The sequence below is a fragment of the Panthera pardus genome, unplaced genomic scaffold, assembly GCF_024362965.1.
Source record: "Panthera pardus isolate Hobbes unplaced genomic scaffold, ASM2436296v1 HiC_scaffold_22, whole genome shotgun sequence".
NCBI classification, from domain to species: domain Eukaryota; kingdom Metazoa; phylum Chordata; class Mammalia; order Carnivora; family Felidae; genus Panthera; species Panthera pardus.
The window spans coordinates 85,274,413-85,294,675 of record NW_026526788.1 but is presented as its reverse complement, the minus strand read 5'-3'; the positions used below and the strand labels follow the sequence as shown (position 1 = coordinate 85,294,675).

The 20,263-nt window shown below is 46.5% G+C and overlaps 1 protein-coding gene across 1 annotated transcript in view; it reads left to right on the top strand.

The window, feature by feature from the left end:
- Positions 1-5,575: 5,575 nt before the first annotated feature.
- Positions 5,576-20,263, top strand: part of TCERG1L (transcription elongation regulator 1 like) — a 195,070-nt gene continuing 180,382 nt past the window's right edge. Inside the window, exons 1-3 of the mRNA XM_053910055.1 lie at positions 5,576-6,069; positions 8,168-8,314; positions 9,072-9,252. Of these exons, the coding sequence (XP_053766030.1) occupies positions 5,704-6,069; positions 8,168-8,314; positions 9,072-9,252 (694 nt within the window). The 5' untranslated portion in view covers positions 5,576-5,703. The remainder of the gene's footprint in view (positions 6,070-8,167; positions 8,315-9,071; positions 9,253-20,263) is intronic.

Sequence of the window (20,263 nt, the reverse complement as noted above, 5' to 3'; positions counted from 1 at the left end):
TCCCGGTTCAGACCACACCGCTTCTCCTCCTGAGTTATTTCCAATCAGCAGAAATGTTCCAACAGGTTTTCGAATCGTGGCCCCTCTTACAGGTCAGCATGTGGCAAGGCCACAGGGCAATTAAGCGGAGTGGTGGTCAAATGTGCCTCTCCATAGGGACGTGGATGCTGGGAGTCCCCACCCCCTTCTCCGACCTAGTTAAGAAATCTGGGGAAAGAGCACTTCACGCCGGGCAGATTGGAACCGGGTTAACACGGAGGCTTTGTCTGGCATGAGGTCAATGTGTTTTGACAGAACGAAATAAAAGCACACCTAAGTGTAAACGTTTGCGTCGGAATGGGAAATTTGGGTCTGCTTAGCATGCATCACGGCGCTCTCTCGTTGTCTGGTCGGGCTTCGTAGTGAGAGTGCAAACCATTTCGAGTCTCCAAAACCCACAAATCATGCCGCCAGATGTGTGCCAACAACGAGGCAGATAAATCGTCGGGCTTGTGCGAATTCATTGCGCTGTGTGTCTCCTCCCTCCTCATCGTAAGGGCCGGGTAACCCAGGCTCTGAGACTGTAGACCCCCAACCCCCCACCCAGCAGCTGGGGCTGCCGGGCAGTGGTGGGACAGTAAAAGGCACAGGGAGGGGCCGGGAGCTGCGAGGGCATTAAGACAGACCCCCCTCACCCCCAGCACTGCCGGAGCCTGTCTTGGGGGTGCCCCCCCTCCCCCTGTCCCTGACCTCCCTGACTTCTCAGGTCATCCTTGTCTAAAGAGCAGAAAGCAAGGAATGAGTGCTCTCAGAGCACGTAGGACCTCCTGTACCCCCTGCCCAGGGCCTTCTGCTTTTTACGCGCGAGTGTTTGGTGCTGTCACTTCATGAGGCACAGCTGTCTCTCTCTGTCATTCTCTGGAGCCCAGCGCCCAGGCTGCCCCGCTGTGGATCTCAGGAAGCCGCCCCTCTGGGTGGGCACACCTGGCATGTGGGTTGGCAGATGGCCTGGCTGGGTCCCAGCCCCTCTCCTTGGAAACAACCCGCAAAGCCCCGGCTGTGTCACTGTCTGTTGGCTGGGACTCGGTCAGGTGACAGATCTGTCTCCTGGTCCGGCGGGGGCTCAGTGGAGCTTCCCGCACAGACCTTCCGTTCGCTGGGTGCTGGGGGACAGGAAAGAGAAGCGCATTTGGTCTCTGCCATCCCTGGACTTTCAGCTGAGCTGACCCAAGAGGTGCACGTGGTGAGCCAAGAGGTGCCATGACCCAGTATCAGTGTGGACCTGGGGACGTGCCTCCGGGCAGGGTGGAGGCTGGGGGCACGGGGAGAGGAGCATGGTTCCCAAGTTGCCCTGAGAATCCAGGGAGAAACCGCCTAGGGCTCTGGTTTCACAGCGGCCTCGCTCTGTTCCACACGCCTCTACACCCTCCATTATTTGGAACGCTTTACATGTGTCATGGGTGAATGGATAGATGGATGGATAGACAGGTAGATAGGTAGATTAGATACATAGGGAGGTAGGTAGGTACATAGACAGGCAGATTAGATAGACACACAGACAGATAGATACATAGATACATAGATACATAGACAGATTAGATAGATGACAGACAGATTAGATAGACAGACAGACAGATAGATAGATGACAGATAGATAGACACATAGATTAGATAGATAGACACATAGATAGATAGATAGATAGATAGATAGATAGATACACAGATACATAGATTAGATAGATAGATGACAGATAGACAGATTAGATAGATAGACAGATTAGATAGATAGATAGACAGACAGACAGATAGACAGAGTTTTGTAACTACAAAATGAAACACAGGCAGAGTTGTGTCGGCTACCAAATTCCCATTAGGGCACCTTAACTCCGAATCATCCGCTATTGATAAGTGGGCTCCTCTGGGAATTTTTAATAATGTGGAGGAATGCTCACGCTATGAAGTTGGGTGAAAAATAAGATTTAAATTATATACAGCACAAGGTGAATCAAAACTATTTTGTTAGGAAATGCAACTCAGTGTGAGATGCGATATTATAGGATGCATTCCGTGTGATGTATACCCAAGACACGTCATCAGCTGGGGTGAGCCCACCCCCATCCCTGCCCCCAGGGACGCCGACAGCTGTCACCCTCAGCTCCCGGGCTGATCCAAGCCCCGCACCCCATCCACGACTTTGCCCCCGAACTCCCGACTGCGTTTCCAGTTGTGACACGGTGCATCTTCCCCGATTTCCCACAGGGGCTTCTGAGTCGTCCTGCTTGGGGCCGCCTTCTCCTCGCCGCCGGTCACCCCCGAAGTCCTCACCTCCAGGAGAGATGCTCAGCTGCACCCTCTCCCACGTCCACCAGCGCTTTACCCGGAAGCTTCTTCTTCTGACCCGGCACTGAGTCAGGCACCACGTTTTCAGCTGTTGCCCCTGCTGTGGCGGCCTTCCTGGCTCTTGTCCAGGACCTCGTCATGCCACAGTTGGTGAGTGTTCAGCAGGGGAGGACGAGGTGGCATCTGTGTTTGCTCTGTGACCATGTTCTGGCAGTGTGGGCGGGTGGGCGGGGCGCTGCTGGGGGGGACGCCTCCACCTTCCTCCCCTGCTCCGGGGGCTTGTTTTAACTCTGAAGGTCTGGAAGGGAACATCTTTATCTTTCCCATTCTTCAGATTCTATTACTTTTTATTTAGGAAAACAGAACCAAATAACTTGGAATAAAAAGAAAAACCTTTTAGAGCCTGCAAAATCTTATTTCATTGATCTTTCCCTAACCCTCAACATTATTTTTTCCTGAAAGGTGAGAAACAATCCAGAACTCGTTAGCATATGTCAATAACTGACATGTTTTCTCATGGTGTGGATCTCCTCTTCCCTGTCGGTCTCAGCTAGAAATTTCTGCTGGTTTTCCCTGAATAACACAGGTGGACTTAAGGCTGTTTTTATTGGTCAGGAGACCTTGACACTAGTTGTGTATAAAAGTCTTTATAAAGAAAATGTCTCACTGAGACAACCGACCTGAATTTGTGGGGTGCCAGCCATGTGCCCCGCCCAGGGCGCACCCCCCCCTCCCCCAGGGGCACTGGCGGGCAAGCAGACCTGCTTACCAGTAGTACAGTATCTACCTGGCACAGAGCCTCCACCTGCGGATGGGCAGCTCCTTGATTTCTGGTCCTCAAGGAGAACAGGGCTTCCGGCTGGAAGAGAGTCCTTTAAATCCCGCTGGGATTAGAGTGTCTATGAGGAGAGCTTCTACTGTCTCGGAGGGTTTAGGGTTGTTCCCGGGCTGAGTGGGGTGTAGGGGGGAGACCCTGGGATGAGGCTGAGTGGGACAAGAGCCAGAAGTGGGAGATAAGCCCGTCTCCCGGGTCCCCCATCATATCCGTTAATGCATTAGTGGAAACCACTCTGCATCTACGCTGTCGCCAGAATCGAGCACGGTACAGGAAAGAATTCAAAGCGTTGTAATAACCGGGTACAGTTAAGCCCATGGCAGGAAACGACAAAAGAGTTTGGACTGCTTTGAGCTTATGTGAGTGAACAGTTACTTGGGATTTTCTAGCTGTCATTCAGAGCCAAGTGGTTGCCCAAGGCACCTGCACTCAGGGCACTGGAATCCCCGGGGAGGGAATAGATATCAGCAGGTGACAAAAGCTGCCTTCAGTAGAACCGCTCCAAGGACAGTGCTGTGTAGGGATGGGGCGAGAGTCCTCCCCAAGTGCTTGCCGAAGCGCCTGGGATGGTGGCTCGACCCTGCCTTCCCAGGGGCAGGGGGTCAGTGCGCGTAGCCCTGTGTTCACGCAGAAGCAAACGAGCTGGACATTGCCACGAGTGGTCCCCGGTCTCCAGTCCCCCGGTGAGGAAGAAGGGACGAAGACTCCTGTTCAAGCAGGACCCTTAAGAGGTCCACGTTAGCCTGCCTAAAGACGCCCGCCCCGAAAAGCCTAGTCTGGCTGTGGCCGTCAAGATCACGTGTGTATGCACGTACAAATATATGCACATGAATTAAGGGCTTAAGCTGAATAGTAACAGACTCTAATCTGCAGAGCTTTCTGATTTTAGGTGAGAAAAAACCCAAAATCTTGCCAGTACTTTCGCATCAAAGAGAAAGCTAAACTTGCTAATTGAAAGCTGGTTTGCATGGAGGGAAGTAGGGGGATGCCAGCTATGTAAATTAGCATATGCCCGGATCTACCAGAAATCGTGCCAGGCCAGGAGGAAATTAGGCAAATTAGGACGAGCACACAAGGCCAGAAGCAAGTTGAAGGCGCCCTGGTGGTCTACCTTCCCTGGGGGGGGGGATGTGGCCACCAGTTCAGAGGTGATGAGATAATGCGGTCCGAGGGGGTCTCAACTGTGTCCGTGGGTGTGGGTGGGTGGGCGCATGCTGTCCCTCTAGGTCAGGGTGAGCTTTCCAGACAAGCTCTTGGATGCGTGCATCCCAAGCCCGCCCTCCTTTCCGCTTTAGGCGGCCGGAAGCCCCTTCATCAAATGCTGCACAGAAGCCCGGGCTCTGCTCGCTGCTGGTGGGCTTTGCTGGCTTAGCGACCTAAGCGATTTATTAGCACACGAGTCTCCCAGGGCTGGGCTAGGTGTCCGAGCCGCTGTTTGGGGCCAGGAGCACACGGAGGTGATGCTGATGGCGCTCCGAGGGACCAGGGTCTGCAGCAGGAGGTGGGCCCGAGCGGCTGCGACGCGCCGCCTGGCGGTGACTGCGTGTGACCGGCGCTGTACCTGCCGGCTGTGCGGGCTCAGGCTGTGCCCCGGGCTGAGCGAGGGTCCTGGGAGGAGGGATCCGTGTTTAGCCCCAGGCAGCTCAGGGTGCTCGGCAGAAGCCGCCTGCGGTGGGTGCAGGCACAATCCTGTGCCTGGGGGAATCCAGGACCAGTTCACGGTCCGACCGCGGGGCCAACCTGTGCAAAGGCCCGGAGGCGACCCGCCTGCTGCGTCGCAACGGAGCTAGTGGGGCGTGGGGCACAGGCCGCCGGGGCAGAGGACCTGCTGGGGACTCAGGGAAATGTTGGGAAGATTCTCCCGAGAGATAAATCTACTCGCCCCCAGTGAGGATGGATGCCTGCGGGGCGTCGGGCCCGCGGCCGGCACCCCCTCGGAGCCCTGAGACCCGAGACCCCGGCCCCGCTTAATCCGGGCAGAGGGCGGCTGGCGCGGTGCCTGCTCGCGCCCCCAGCCCCGCCCGGCTCCACCGCCGCCGCCTTGGCCTCCGCTGCCCGCCGCGCGTGGATTCCGCTCCCGGGCCCGGCCGAGCTCGGGGCCCCTCCGTGCGCACCGTCCGCGCCACTCGGCGGCCTCCCGCGCCGCACGGGAGCCGGGGGCGCGATCCGCGGGACCCGGGTCCGCGCGCCCGCGCCACCCCCCCCCCCACACCCCGCCCCGCCGCCTCCGCCCGCGCCGCCGCTGGGGGTCCAGGGGCGCGGGCGGCCGCAGCCTCGAGTAGGGGCGAGGGACTGGGGGGGGGGGGGGGTGGCGCACGGGCCCGGCCGGGGCCCCGGGGGCGGCGGCGGCGGCGGCGAGGGCGGCCGCGCTCGGAGGGGGCGGGCGGCGGGCGGGAGGAGGGGCTCCCCGCGCGGGGCAGGGGCGGAGCGAGCGGCCGCGCCGCGGAACCAAGTGAGTTGGCTCCGGAGCCCGCGCCGCCGCCGGCCCGCACCTCGGGCGCCCGCCGCCCCCGCCGCCCCCGCCGCCGCCGCCCGCGCGGGGATGCAGGATGCTGGTGGGCGCCAGGCTCCCGCGGCGGCGGCGGCAGCAGCAGCAGCAGCAGCAGCAGCCCCGGCGGCGGCAGCCTCTCCTCTGGCCGATGAACGCAGACCCGCCGCCGCCGCCGCCGCCGCCCTGGGTATGGATGGTGCCCGGCGCGGCCGGGCTGCTCCGGCTGGGCGCCGGGGTCGCGCCCCCGCCCGTGCTGCTGGCCGCGGCGCAGCCCCCCGCCGCCCCGCTGCTCCCGGGGCCGCCCGGCTGGCCGGCCCCCGGCGAGCCCCTGCTGCCGCCGCTGCTGCCGCTGCCCTCTGCGCCAGACCACGCCGCCGCCGCCGCCGCCGCCGCCGCGCTCCACTACCCCTTGCTGCACGGGCAGGTAACGTGTCCGCGGCCCCCGGCCCCGGCCCCGGCCCCGGGGTCGCCGGCTGGGCCCCACCCCCGCCCCACCTCGCCCCACCTCGCCCCCCCCCGGGCGCGGCCCGCGCCTGGCCCCGGCGGGGGGGGGGGGGGGGCGGCCCCTGGCCCTGCGGCTCGCGCGCCCTTTCCCCGCCCCCGGTGGTCCTCGGCTTCCCGAGCCATCAGGGCGCAGCCTGGCAGCCATGCCTCGGCGACAAAGTTCATGCTTCGACGGCCCGCGCTGCCTCCCGGCAGGTCCCGCGGCCGGTGGCGCCGGGCTGTGTGGGCCGAGCGCTCCGGACCCCGCACCCCAAGGCCAAGTTGGGCCGCCCTGGCCGCAACTTTCGCCCGGGCCGGGGTCGCTGTCCAGAGCGCGGTGCGGAAGTCTCCGCCGCGGCGGCCGCGAGCCGGGGCTGACTTATCGCAGAGAAGTTAATACTTTTACAGTCTCTGCCAGACTTGAAAAGCAGGCTGGGAATCAATAGCTATTTCTGATTCTGATCTGGGTGGGTTTTTTTTTTTTTTTTTTTTTTTTTGAAAATAGACTCAGGACAATGCTTGAGAGAATTCAAACCAATGGAAGCCGGCAAGGAAATCCTGCCTTTAATATTGGGAAATATTACGGGCGATTTCCCCTCCCACCTTGGTCAGCCTGAGTCCGCCAGATTAGCTAATGCCGTAATGCACTTTAGAAGAGTTTGGGGTCGAAAGCCTGGAATTAAAAAGAAAAAGTGACTGTGCCTTTGATGAATGGTGCAACAGAGCAAGGCAGCCTGCTTTTGGCAAGACCCATTGTTTGCTATCTAACTATGCAGATGCATTTAAATCAGGGAATAACATGTATTTTATTCCAAAGATTACCTTCATTAGCATATTCAAATGAGTGGTGTGTTAGAATACATCATTTAATTAATTTAATTCCAATATTATCTTGTGGCCTTTTCTAAAAGATATTATTAAACTCCTCCTAATTTGCTCTTTAGACTTAATGATACATCACATATGCGGTGCTGGATATCACATTTTGATGTGTGATGCAGTTCATATTGGGTTTTATTGAATAAAACGTTGGTAGCTTTTTCCATGTTTTGAAGGGGTTGTTATATCAGAGTGCTACCACTAGAGGTGTATAATGTCAAGGAACTACGATTTTTTTTTTCTTCTGTATAGAACACTGCATTTGTGTGTGTGTGTGTGTGTGTGTGTGTGTGTGTGTAAATTTAAAAAGAAAAATCCAAAACTCTTATCTTCTAAATATTTTCGTGCTACATGTTTTCTGTTAAATAACAGTATTTAGAACCAGAAGAATATTTTCCCATAACAGGAAAATAAAAAACGCTTTTATGATCTTAAAACAAATAGATATCGAAACGTTCCGTACCATTGAGCAGTGATCTTACTGGTTCTCCACTGATGAAGATTCAGTTATTTGGATTAGGGAGACTGTCTCCTAAATTGTCTGCCCCCTTTCAGTGTTTGCTATTTTATTCTGTGCACTGGGATCTTCGGTTATGTGATAACCTCACTTACCTTTTCTTTGCCTTGGAATGTATTTGCATTTGTGAACCTTGGGAAACTTTGAATCTTAACCCCTTAGCTGATTTTATTTTGAAAATATTAGTTGTGTTGGCTTTTTAAATGATAAGCATAATACAACATGTTGTGTTGAAAAGATTATCATAAAATATAACTCCCTGCTTGCTTATGAAAAGAATTCAAGAATTGTAAGAGGAATGCCCAGCATTTCGTCTTTCCACTGTGGTTTCTCATTATCTCAAGGCAGAAACCCATTTCTTACCACATTCTTACGGTTTTGTGCTTGGAAATTCTTTCTCGGTATGGAAGAATGCAATGTTGGTGATGCGTTGTGATGATTCAAATAGGAAAACTTTTAAATTTTTAAAATTTTGTGAACATTTACAGTTTTCCTCCACTGTTGAAGGAGGGAATTTCTCTCCTAGTCAAATGCATACATTTTTAAATTCTTTTTCAAAAGCATTTCCCCCGGTATCTTGTGGTACGACCTAGTTGATCTATTTAGGCTAATGAGCACTCCCTTCTCTTCTCTTGGCTTTCAGTGGCTGTTTGGTGGCCATTCTCCGTCCATAGGACTGACCCCTTCTTCCACTGTGGAGCTGGTGCCCATTTTCCCACACGTCTGCCCAGCCGCTCTTCCTCCTCCTGTTGGGAAAAGTTGGATAGACAAAAGGATACCTAATTGTAAGGTAAAATGCAAGCAGTTTAATTAGATAAGGGGACCTTTAATTATTAATTTGTTGGGTCTCACCACAACAGCAGAAAACAGTGTGCATTTTCTGATTGTAATATGTAGGTCTAGAGAGAAACCTTTTCAGAGTAAAATCAGTTTGTTCGAAAGCACCAGCAGAGGTGGGGGGGTGGGGTTCCTTTTGTTTTAACTTAAAAATGTGGATTCCATAGAACAATATGAGATTTCTACTTCCAATCAGAATCTACTTCTAAAAGTTTTCAGTTTTTGAATCTATAACCGTTGATCGAAATCTAGCCTTAAACATTATATAATTTAAGTATAAATTCTGAAAGCGGGGTTTTCTTGCTGTTATTGCTTTGAGTGTCCATCTTTCCGATGCTCAATCTTGGCTTTTGAATCCGAACCTAATGGCCACACTTTGTTTACTCGGAAAACTGAATGCAGCTGATATGGTGGCTGCTCTACGACAGACTATTGACCTCAGTGGGCTGATTCTTCAATCTGTAAGCTGGCTGCCAGGGTGAAGTGACGAAGTCAGTAGTTGAAGACCAGCCCAGGAGACTTTATCCAGAAGGTGACTGGTATCAGAGCCTTGTGGATCTTTAGATTTTAGAATGATGCTTTTACAGAGTGCCCACTTACAGAATCTCCAATATTCGATCAATGTTAGGAAAGAGAAATATTTTATAGTACTGTTTAGCTTTTATCGTGTGTCTTGTCTTAAATGTTATGCTTGCTTTATTTTTGGACAGATCTTTTTTAACAATTCCTTTGCTCTGGACTCAACGTGGATATATCCTGAGGAATCAAGGTTGTTCCATGGGCACGAAAAGCCTCACTTATTGGCGAATCAAGTGGCGATGTCTCTGTCCAGACCAGCTCCTGCCTCCAGGCCTCTTCCCACACTGGTGCTGGCGCCTCAGCCGATACCAGGTTGGTGCCCGGTGCCCTGTACACACACACACACACACATATATATATGTGTGTGTGTGTATGTGTATATGTATATATAGTATATATATATATATACACACACATATACATATGTATATATATACATACATACATACTTTTATACAGCAAATATATATACATATATATGTTTGCTTTAGTCATGTTAATTTTAGGTATGAAAACCATATTTGTCGTTTTAAACAAATGGTTACTTCAAGTTATAGAGTTTTTCTTGAGCGTGATTCCTTTTTATGAAGAAGCTGAGTGTTAGGTATCCCATTTACTGCATTTTTAGACTATGGAATCTGTTTTTAAGATGAAGATATGGTAGAGGGGATTTGCACAGAATCATATATTTTTGGCGCTCAAATTTTAGAATAGGACCAAATCTTCTGCCGATAGCTCTTGATAGGAGCGCTAATCGAACCCGTTAAACACGTGTTGCCATGCAGACTGAGGTGCGTGTAGCAAGCTCCCTGATCTAGGGGCAGGGGCACATGCAGGATGTTTATGAATTTTGCCTGCACGTTGGGGGTGATATTGGGACTGGCCTGTAAAAATATACCGTTTGGAAGATGGATTTTGTTCTATCTTTGGAGTCTGGTGGCCTGAAAGAACATTTGTCCTGGAACAGACTTCCATGAAACAATTTCTGGATGAAGGATTGTATAATAACCCTATATAGCAACAGGGGAATAAAATCATCTTATGAATTTTTAAATTGATTTTTAAAATCACCTTAACGTAGATCATATTATAAAAGCAAATGTTGTCCATGCCAAGATTATCTTGCAACGCCTTCCATTATGGAATATTTTATGACTTCAGAATTACATTATCTCCCTATAATTTCCTACCTACCAAGCTTTTCTCAATATGTGTCTCTAAAATTTAGTAATAAGGACATGTTCCTGTGGATAACGCAGTGCTGGTTTAGGAGACGTATTTATTTTCTTCTCTCTTTGCCTATCTTATGTATTCTAACTTGCTTATAGATCTTGTTTAGTAATAAATCAGGAAGAACAACTCAACTATTAGTGTTTTTCACAGGCTTTAATGATTCTTGACTGAATCTTCCCTTCTGTCCTTGTAATTATGCATTACTGAGTTATTAAAATCTGAATGAGTATCATACATACATTTATAAACACTTTACGCTGAGATGATCCTGTTTCCTATTTAATTTAATGACCATAAAAGATGATCAAATAGCACGTCGTATATCAAGATTCTGTGACTTTAACTGGCTTGAGTGCTATCCTTGAATATCAGAGAGACATTTTTCAGTAGACCTAGTCCTCTTAGGAAACCCCTACTATGAATGTGTGAAATATCCAGTTGAAGAAGCTGACGGCCGCTTTTCTTTCATATGGAGATCGTTTATTGTTTGGGAAACATATCACACTTTCTTCCCAGCATATTTGTGTTGGTTTTACCTTTGCCTTCTGGCTAATCTATCTTAAAGAACAAAAGAAAGTAATATTTCTTACTAACATGGTGGATAATAGAATAACCATTCTGACTTGGTTTCCCATCTGTCAAATCTCTGCTTTCATTTTTCCCTGTTTTTTTTCTTTTTACTTATAAACCATAATAATATAGCACTTACACTTTTGCTGTCTTCTGGGGGAATATTTGTCTGCCTTCATAGATAATTTTATAACAGTTAAATGCATGTGTTTTGAGAGGGGAGTTGCTGAACTCTGTGAAAAACTTGATGTTTTGATAAATTTCAGAATTTTTAGGGATCACTGTTCTGGAAAGTATGTGTTAAATGTCTTGTGTCCAAAGAGCACATTTAGGGGTTTGTTTATATGTTACTAACTGCATAACAGAGGAACTGGGAAGGGGTGCCAGTAACTGGGCGAGGCGGGGCAGGTCAGCTCCAGGTCAACTGAAAAAATGCATCGTGTCAGGAGCACCCTAGTTAATAAGAAAATAAAACTTTATGAAACATTTTCCATGTCAAGTTTTGGATGTATAATTAAAAGTGATTATTAAAATTGCTATGAAATTTTATATCTTGTTATAAATTGATACATTTAAATATTATATTAATTTGTTATTATATAGTTACACATTTTAGATATAAAACTATATGTGGTATATTAATGTATCATCTATAAATATGTTACATAATTGATATTTTAAATTGATCGGTCTTGTTATAAATCGTTATATTCATAAGTAAATGGCCTTCCATCATAGATCTATTTTATTGATCTCTTTTCAATTAATCAAAGAAGCACTGTTAGAACTCCAAAAGAACCAGAAGAATGAGTCAGTCCCCCTCATTTTGAACAGGCCTACCGAGGGAAGCTCATTTTCCTTTCTTGGATGCATAGCAATTTCTGCATAATAATTGTTTTCGAAGTAATGATTTGTACGCAGTGTTGTGCTGTGTGTGGGGCACGGTCAGAGCATACCGTGAGCCCACGTGATATGACGCTAGAATGCGGCTGTTTGAGTAAGCGTGTTGTTTGTCGAACTGAATTAGAGGTCGAAACAGGTAGAGGTGTTGGTGTGGGTAGGTGATCCCTGAGACTCCTATTAATATCGCACCCCCCAGATGTACTGTTGGTTAGGAATTGGGGTGCCTGGGGGGCTCAGTCAGTCTCAGCTCAGGTCATGATCTCACGGTTCGTGAGTTCAAGCCCCACATCTGGCTCTGTGCTGACAGCTGGGAGCCTGGAGCCTGCTGCGGACTCTGTGTCTCCCTCTCTCTTCCCCTCCCCGACTCGCACTCTGTCTCTGTCTCTGTCTCTGTCTCTGTCTCTGTCTCTCTCTCTCTCAAAAATAAACAAACATTAAAAAAATTTTAAAAAAAAGAATGAACTGCACAGCAACAGGGTCTCATGTAATATTAGCACAACTTCGGATTTGGGTAAGTCTTCAGAAGTCTAGTAAATATTATAAAGGACTTAACTTTATTTTGATACATACCAGTCTCCCTCATGTTGACCAGAATAGTGATGGTCCGCCATCATATGCAGGTCTGAAAAAAAGCCCACTGACCAGTTTTAATCATGGAAGCGGGTAGTTAATATCCTATTCCCGCCTTCTTTCATCAGGTAGGCTGTCACTGTGCACCCCTCCCCCCGCCCCCCCGCAGGGGTGACGCCTGAGCCAGGGCCGTGCGAGGCGCCACGAGGGAGATCATGCTCCAGTGGGGCTTAGGCAAGTTGGCAGATAAAGTTACACCACACGGATCATGTATGCTGGCTGCAGACCTTCGAGGAGATCTTAGGAGGGGGATTGTCAGGAAAGACCCCCAGGAGGGTGACGCCACCGGAAACACACGAGCAAGACGTGGCAGAACTTTAACGGGGCAGGAAGAGGGGAATGGGATTCCAAAGAAAGGGAGTGGAATGTCCCCAGACACAAACACACGGGAAATGTTGCATCCGGTCATTATAAGCAGCTGGGTGTGGCGATACCACAGAGGCAGGTAGGGGGAGAAGGGATGGGTGGTAAGTGGGCTTGGATCTGGGATCAGCAGACGGGCCCCATTATCCCTCTGGTTCTGTTGTGAGGAAGCCGCTGCTGTTCACAGAGTGCTGCGGAATTTTCCATCCTTCCTTGGCTGAGGACCCGTGGTCCCTTCAGCACAGTGAAGCAGAACAGACACAGAGAAGACAGAGAGTTTTCTCATTGAAAAGTAAATCCCAGCGTTTAAAAATATGCAAAGTTACAGCTGTACTAGAAACTTAAGTCTCTGATGAATAATTTAGCGGCTTTTTAAGGAATTATCCCTAATTAAAGTGTGAATGGGTTGCACTGAGAAACGAGCCAGGACTCACTCATTCCCAGACATCAGAAAGTGATTCAGGGCAGGACTGCTGGGGAGGAGAGGCGGCTGGCCACCAGCACGGCTTCCCTCCCTTGGGAAAATCCCCCAACAACGCCTGGTCAGAGATGACCAGGGAGAGAGGGAGAGAAAATGGAAGCTGAAGTGCGGAACTCTGCTTCATGAAAGTTTTATTTACTCACCAGATGAGGAAGAGAAACAAACCTAGGAAGAGGTTCTTGCACAGGAACTTGTAAATATGTTGGGTAAACCAACTTTTGGTTTACCTCAGTAGGAAAAAAAAAAGTTTTATGAAAAAAGCAGCGAAAGATGAGATTGAAAGGGAGCTGGTCAAGGTGCAAAGTCGTGGGGAAGATAGTTTGAAGAGATGAGGAGATAATACAGGGAAATTTTGAACTCTGGCCGTTAAAATCAATAAAGAGAAGAACCAATTCTGGACGTAATGACAGATGACAACGCAGGAAAAGTCTCGAGCGTATGTATCTGGGACAACAAAAAAGATGAGAATAGCTAGAGAGAGTGATGTGTAAAGTAGAAAGCAAACGGCACGTCTATTTTTATTTGACCTCCATAGGAAAGGGAGTGCGGCTCAAGTATTACCCGTGGCCGGGCCGGATATCTTTCTCGCTATTTCCTGATAAATTTTATGCATGGTAGGGGCACCACTTAACACAGGAGTGGACACAGCTTCACATCATCCTACAGTATTAGATGCGATTGGTTGCTGGGGAAGCTTTAGAGAATCATGAGCAAAAAGTTTGTGATTGAAGAAACGTATGTCCAACGGGAAAGTCGTAGGCGTAAGCAGGGAAAAGACGTTCTCGAGTAAGCCACGATCAGCTTTGTCGCAGCAAGTTTTCACCTCAAGTTCGACTTTGTCGGAAGTGAATCCTGCCTCTGTCCTACCTGGACAACTATCCCACGACACGGCTTCCTCTTTCCTGTCAGTGTTGCCTCGTCATTTGTTTTAAGCTCAGGTTAATCATTTAAAGGCACAGCCTCTGCCTTTGCCTTTTAGAGATGTAGCTCAGCATATTTAGAGTTGATTTCCTATTTTTATATTTCTTCTGCCATATTATTGTATCCTGTTTCTTTTTTTTTTTTTTTTTTCAACGTTTTTTATTTTTTATTTTTGGGACAGAGAGAGACAGAGCATGAACGGGGGAGGGGCAGAGAGAGAGGGAGACACAGAATCGGAAACAGGCTCCAGGCTCCGAGCCATCAGCCCAGAGCCCGACGCGGGGCTCGAATTCACAGACCGCGAGATCGTGACCTGGCTGAAGTCGGACGCTTAACCGACTGCGCCACCCAGGCGCCCCTATTGTATCCTGTTTCTAATGGTATTTTGTGATTCCTTTTTTAAAATAATTTTTTAAGTTTTTATTTTAATTTTAGTTAGTTAACATACGGTGTTAACTGATGTTAGTTTCAGGGGTACAATATAGTGGTCCAGCATTTCCATACATCACCCGGTGCTCGTCAGGACAAGTGCACTCCTTAATCCCCATCAGCCACTTCACCCGTCTTCCTACCCTCTTCCTCTCTGGTAGCCATCAGTTTGTTCTCTGTAATTCCTTTCTTTTACTCTCTTTTTACTCTCTTGCTGTGCTATTTGTGTTTTGACTTTGTTCACGTGTGTTTTATATGGTGATTCGGAATGTGTCAATACTGATCCTCTCTTCTCAAGCAATTACCAGTAAGATTTTGAAAGGCAGACTTGATCCTCTGTTTCCTCTGATTTCCAAACCATGACAGTACTACCAACTTCAGAATTCTTCTATAGAATATGAGAAGTTTGGGAAAATTTTGTCATAAAAATGTATAGTCTCTCTTTAATATCTTCTACTAACTGAGAAATTAATCTAAGGCAAGAACCAAGAGTGGGATTAGTTAGGCTTCAAAGTATCTATAACTATCAACCATCTGTCAATCGTACAGAATACTTGTTAATTTGGTTACAGGAACGAGTGAAAAAGTCCAAGCAATATTCTTCCTAGAGAAGGAATTACAATAATAACAGTGATTTGAATAGACTACCTCAGATTGTGTTGTGTGTAACTAGGGAGACGAGAAATGAGAGATGTGAGTACGAAGGTACAAACTCTTTTAAAATCCCTCAACTTTGTTCAAAGCAGCAGAAACACTAGAAAACTCTCATACTTGAAGCCCAGATAACGTTATCTGCATCTGAGACTGGACCAGGGCTCCTGCCCAGCCTAGCACAGATGAGTGAGGGTGACAGCCGTCTGCCACTTACCAGGGTAAGACCTTGAGAGGGACCCTTCTGTGGGGCAGGAATATGAGGATGGCTGAAAATTGAGGGGGCGGGTGCTCAGATATTAGGAAAGTCTGTCAGATACCCCAGAGCTTATCCTCAGCAAAAGGCATCGTTAAAGGGCTTTGAAGCCTATGGGACACTGAAGGCAACTGCGGCAACAAAATCCAAATCCAGGTCAGCCCCCGAATACGCGGACGTGCCTCATTCACTAGCAGCTTCTCAGAAGAGAGGGCGTGCCCACTTCTAGGAGTAAATCCTATTTGCCCCACTCTCTGTTTTCTATCCACGATGTGTGGCGTTCAATTAAAAAGTCACAACACACACAAACAAAGCAAGAGATGCTAAACTATCGTCAAGAGATAAAGCAAGCGACAGAACCAGAGCCTCGGATGCCGCAGATGTTGGCGCTTTCAGACGGGGACTTTGAGTTACTGCGATTCATATCTTCACGCGCTTATGGAAAAGGAGGACATGAACAGATGGAGAATTTCATCACAGGTATGGAAAATAAAAACAACAACAACATCAACCTGAAATACTAGGGGAAAAAAAGCATGTTATAAGAAACGAAGACTACTTTGGTGGGTTCATGACTAGATATGATTGCGTCCGAGGAAAGAATGAGCCAATGTATAGACACATCGATGGAAATTACTGAAATGGTAGCGCAAAGAGAAAACGAGTGAAATGATAGAGGTTTGACATTATAACAAATGGTTTAACGCATGTATTCACTGAACTCTGAGGAGGAGGAGAGAAACCATGGCAAAAAAAAAAAAAATTATTTGAAGAAATAATGACCAAACATGATTTAAAAAAATTAGGGAAATTGTCAAAGCATGGCTCCAAGAGACTCAGCAAACTCCACGACTGAAAACTAGACAAATCACTTTAAAACTTCTGATTCAAAGATTAAAATCAAATCTTGAAGACAAATAAAGAAAAAAGGCACATTACACAGAAACAAAGATTAAAATTGTAGTCTTACTGTCAGGACCTATATAAGCCAGAAGGCACAAAATGACATCGGAAAAGGACCAAGATAAAAAATCTCTTCTCAAGGGGCACCTGGGTGGCTCAGTTGGCTAAGTGTCCAACTCCTGGCTTCAGCCCAGGTCATGATCTCACAGTTTGTGAGTTCAAACCGTGACTTGGGCTGTGTGCTGGCAGCACGGAGCCTGCTTGGGCTTCTCTCTCTCTGTCCTTCCTGTGCTGTTGCTCTCTCTCTCTCTCAAAATAAATAAATAAAATGTAAAAAAATCTGCCTTCAAGACCTTTTTACCAAGATAAAACAGTTCTCAAAAACAAGGTGAAATAAATATTTTCCCAAACAAAGTAAAGCTGAAGAGAATTCATTGTCAGTAAACCTGTAGTTAGTTCAAGAAATATAAAGAAGCATATCAGGCAGAAGTAATATGATAGCAGGGAGAAGCTAGCATGTGCAAAAAGAAATAAGAATCCTAGAGATTAAATACAGTAAGGTAATGTATATTGTCCTTCTTCTTAATTGCTCTTAGTTGCTAACTGTGTAAAGGATGAGCAGTAGTGATATAATATATGTAGATGGCATATATAAAATCAAATATATGTCGGCGACCACAAAGAAGGGAAGGGAGAAATTGGAGGTGTAGAGCTGTAAGTCTATCACACCACACATCAAGGGTTATATTATTATTTGAAGGCAAACTCTGGTGAAGTAAATGCATATTATAAAGCATGAAGGGAGCACTCACAAATTATTGAAAAGGTTGTCACTAATAAAACAATAGTGGAGATAAAATTAGAATCATAACAAATAACACAAAAGCAGGCAGAAATAGGAAGAAACGGATCAAAGTACAGATGGAACAAATGTTAAAAAAAACAGTAACTACAATGTGCTAGATTTAAATACAGAAGTATCAGCTCCCAAATTGAAAGGCAGTATTCATCCTCAAGTATGTGATGTCCATAAGGAAGTCATTTTAAAAATAAACACATAGAGTAGATAAAAGTGAGACTATAGGAAATACACAGCATGCAGGCACCAATCAGAAGAAGGCTGGCGTGCCTGCATTAATATTGGGCAGATTGGAATTCAGGGCAGGAAGTATTACCAGGGATGAAAAAGGACATTATGTCACTAATAAAACATCCTTAAAAACATACCAAGAAGGCATGACAACTCTAAACGTGTCTCCATGTGGGGCGCCTGGGGGGCTCAGTCGGTTGAACCTCCGACTTTGGCTCAGGCCATGATCTCATGGTTTATGGGTTCAAGCCCCACGTTAGGCTCTGTGCTGACAGCCCGGAGCCTGCTTCAAGTTCTGTGTCTCGCCCTCTCTCTGCCCCTTCCTTGCTCCCATTCTGTCTGTCCGTCTCTCTCCGAAAAATAAATATTAAACGCGCCTGCATCCAGTGAGAGAACATCAGCATACATGAAACGAGGAGGGATTGAACAAAGAAGTAGACCAATAGTAGCTGGAGACTGCAGCACTCATCTCTCAGGAATTCACGGAGTGAGAAGGCGAAATACCGGTACAGACGTAGAGACCTCACACAGGACCATCCGCCAGATCAAATCGACATTTATGGAACACTCTGCTTAACAAGATCAGCGTGCATGGTTTTTGTGTGATTCACCAATATAAATCATATTCCTGACCAGAAAACAAGTCAACAAACCTTAAATAGTTAAAGATGTATATCATCTGTTCTCTTGCCATAATATGATTAATTTAGAAATCAGTAGCAGGGGAAAAAAAAGTCCAGAAAATTTCCAGGTATCTGGAAATTAAATGAGAAACTGCCAGGTGATGTAAAGAGGAAAGAGGAAGTGATGAGGAAAGAGGAAAGAGGAAAGATGTAAAGAGGAAAGAGGAAGTGATGGAGGAAATTTAAAAATATTTAGAATTGAATGTAAATGAAAGTCAATTTTAAAAATTCTTGTGGGACATAGCTAAAGCAGAGTATGGACAGAAATTTATTGCATTAAAATGCCTATATTAAAAAAAGAAATTCTCAAGAAAATATTAGCAAATTGAATTCAACACATTAAAAGGAGCAGACGCCATGATCAGGTGGGATCCATCCCGGGATGTAGGGATGGTTCAACACCTGCAAATCAATAAATGTGCATCACATTAAGAGACTGACAGATGAAAATCATATACTCCTCTTAATAGATGCAGAAAAAGCATTTGATAAAATACGATATCCTTTCATGATAAAAAAAAAAAAAAAACCCTCAACAAACTGAGTACAGAAGGAACATACCTCAACATAATAAAGGCCTATGTGACCAGCCCTCGGGTGTCATTGTACTCAACAGTGAAAGGTTGAAAGTTTTCTCTTTAAGATCAGAAACAGGACAAAGATGTCCATTGTCACCACTCTTATTCAACGTCGTACTGGAAGTCCTAGCTAGAGCAATCAGGCCAAGAAAGAAATAAATAGCATCCAAAACAGAAAGAAAGGTGTAAAATTATCTTTATATGCAGATGATATAATCTTATATGGAGAAAATCCCAAAGGGTAAGCCAAAACTCTGTTGGAACTAATCAAATTCAGTCAAGTTGCAAGACACAAAATCAACACACAGAAAGCAGTTGCCTTTGTATTTCACTAAAATATCTGAAAAAGAAAGAAAACAATCCTATTCACAATAGCATTAAAACCCATAAAATAGTTAGAAATAAATTTAACCAAAGAAGTGAAAGATCTGTGCTATGGATACCATAGGACTTTGACAAAAGAAATTGCAGAAGACACACACACACAAAGAAAAAAAAAAACATTGTGTTCATGGATCAGAATAATTCATATTGTTAAAATCTCCATACTACCCGAAGCCATATATATAGATTCAATGTAATCTCTATTAAAATTCCAATGGCATTTTTCACAGAAATAGAAAAAAATCCCAAAATATTTATGGAACCACAAAAGACCCTGAACAGCCGAAGCAATCCTGAGAAAAAAGAACAAAGCCAGAGGCATCACATGTCCTGATGTCAAACTATAATGCAAAGCTACAACGACCAAAACAGCATGGCATTGGCATAAAAATAGACACATAGACCAATGGAACAGACTAGAGAGCCCAGAAGTGAACCCCTACATATGTATGAAACTACTATTTGACAAGGGAACCAAGAATATTCAATGAGGAAAGGATAGTCTCTTCTGTAAATGGTGCTGGGGAACTGGGTGACCACAAGCAGAAAAATGAAATTTCATAATATATAAATGTTGAATTACTATGTCATTCACCTGAAACTATTATAATGTGGTAGGTCAGCTATACTTCAATAAAAAAGGCAAATTTAGACCCCTATCTTACACACTCACAAAAATTAAAGACTTAAACGTAAGACCTGAAACTGTAAGACTCCTAGGAGAAAACAAAGAAAAAACTCCTTGATGTTGCTCTTGGCAACAAGGTTTTGGACATGATGCCAAAAGCACAAGCAACAAAAGCAAAAATGAAAAGGTGGGACGACATCAAACTTAAAAGCTTCTGCACAGCCAAAGAAACAATCGAGAAGATGAAAGAACAAGTTATGGAATGGGGGGAAGTATTTGCAAACCACGCATCTGTCAAGGGCTAATGTTCAAAATATATAAAGGACTCCTACAACTCAGTAACAACAGAGCACACGATCCAGTTAAAAAATGGGCAGAAGAACTAAATAGACGCTTCTCCAAAGAAGACGTCCAGATGGCCAACAGGTACATGAGAAGATGCTCAACATCCCTCATCATCAGGGAGATGCAAATCAAAACCACAGTGAGAATGGCCGCTGTCGGAAAGACAAGAGATAAGTATTGGTGGCTGTATGGGAAAAGGAAACACTTTTGCACTGTTGCTGGGGATGTAAATTGGTGCAGCCACTGTGGAAAACAATATGGAGGTACCCCCCCCC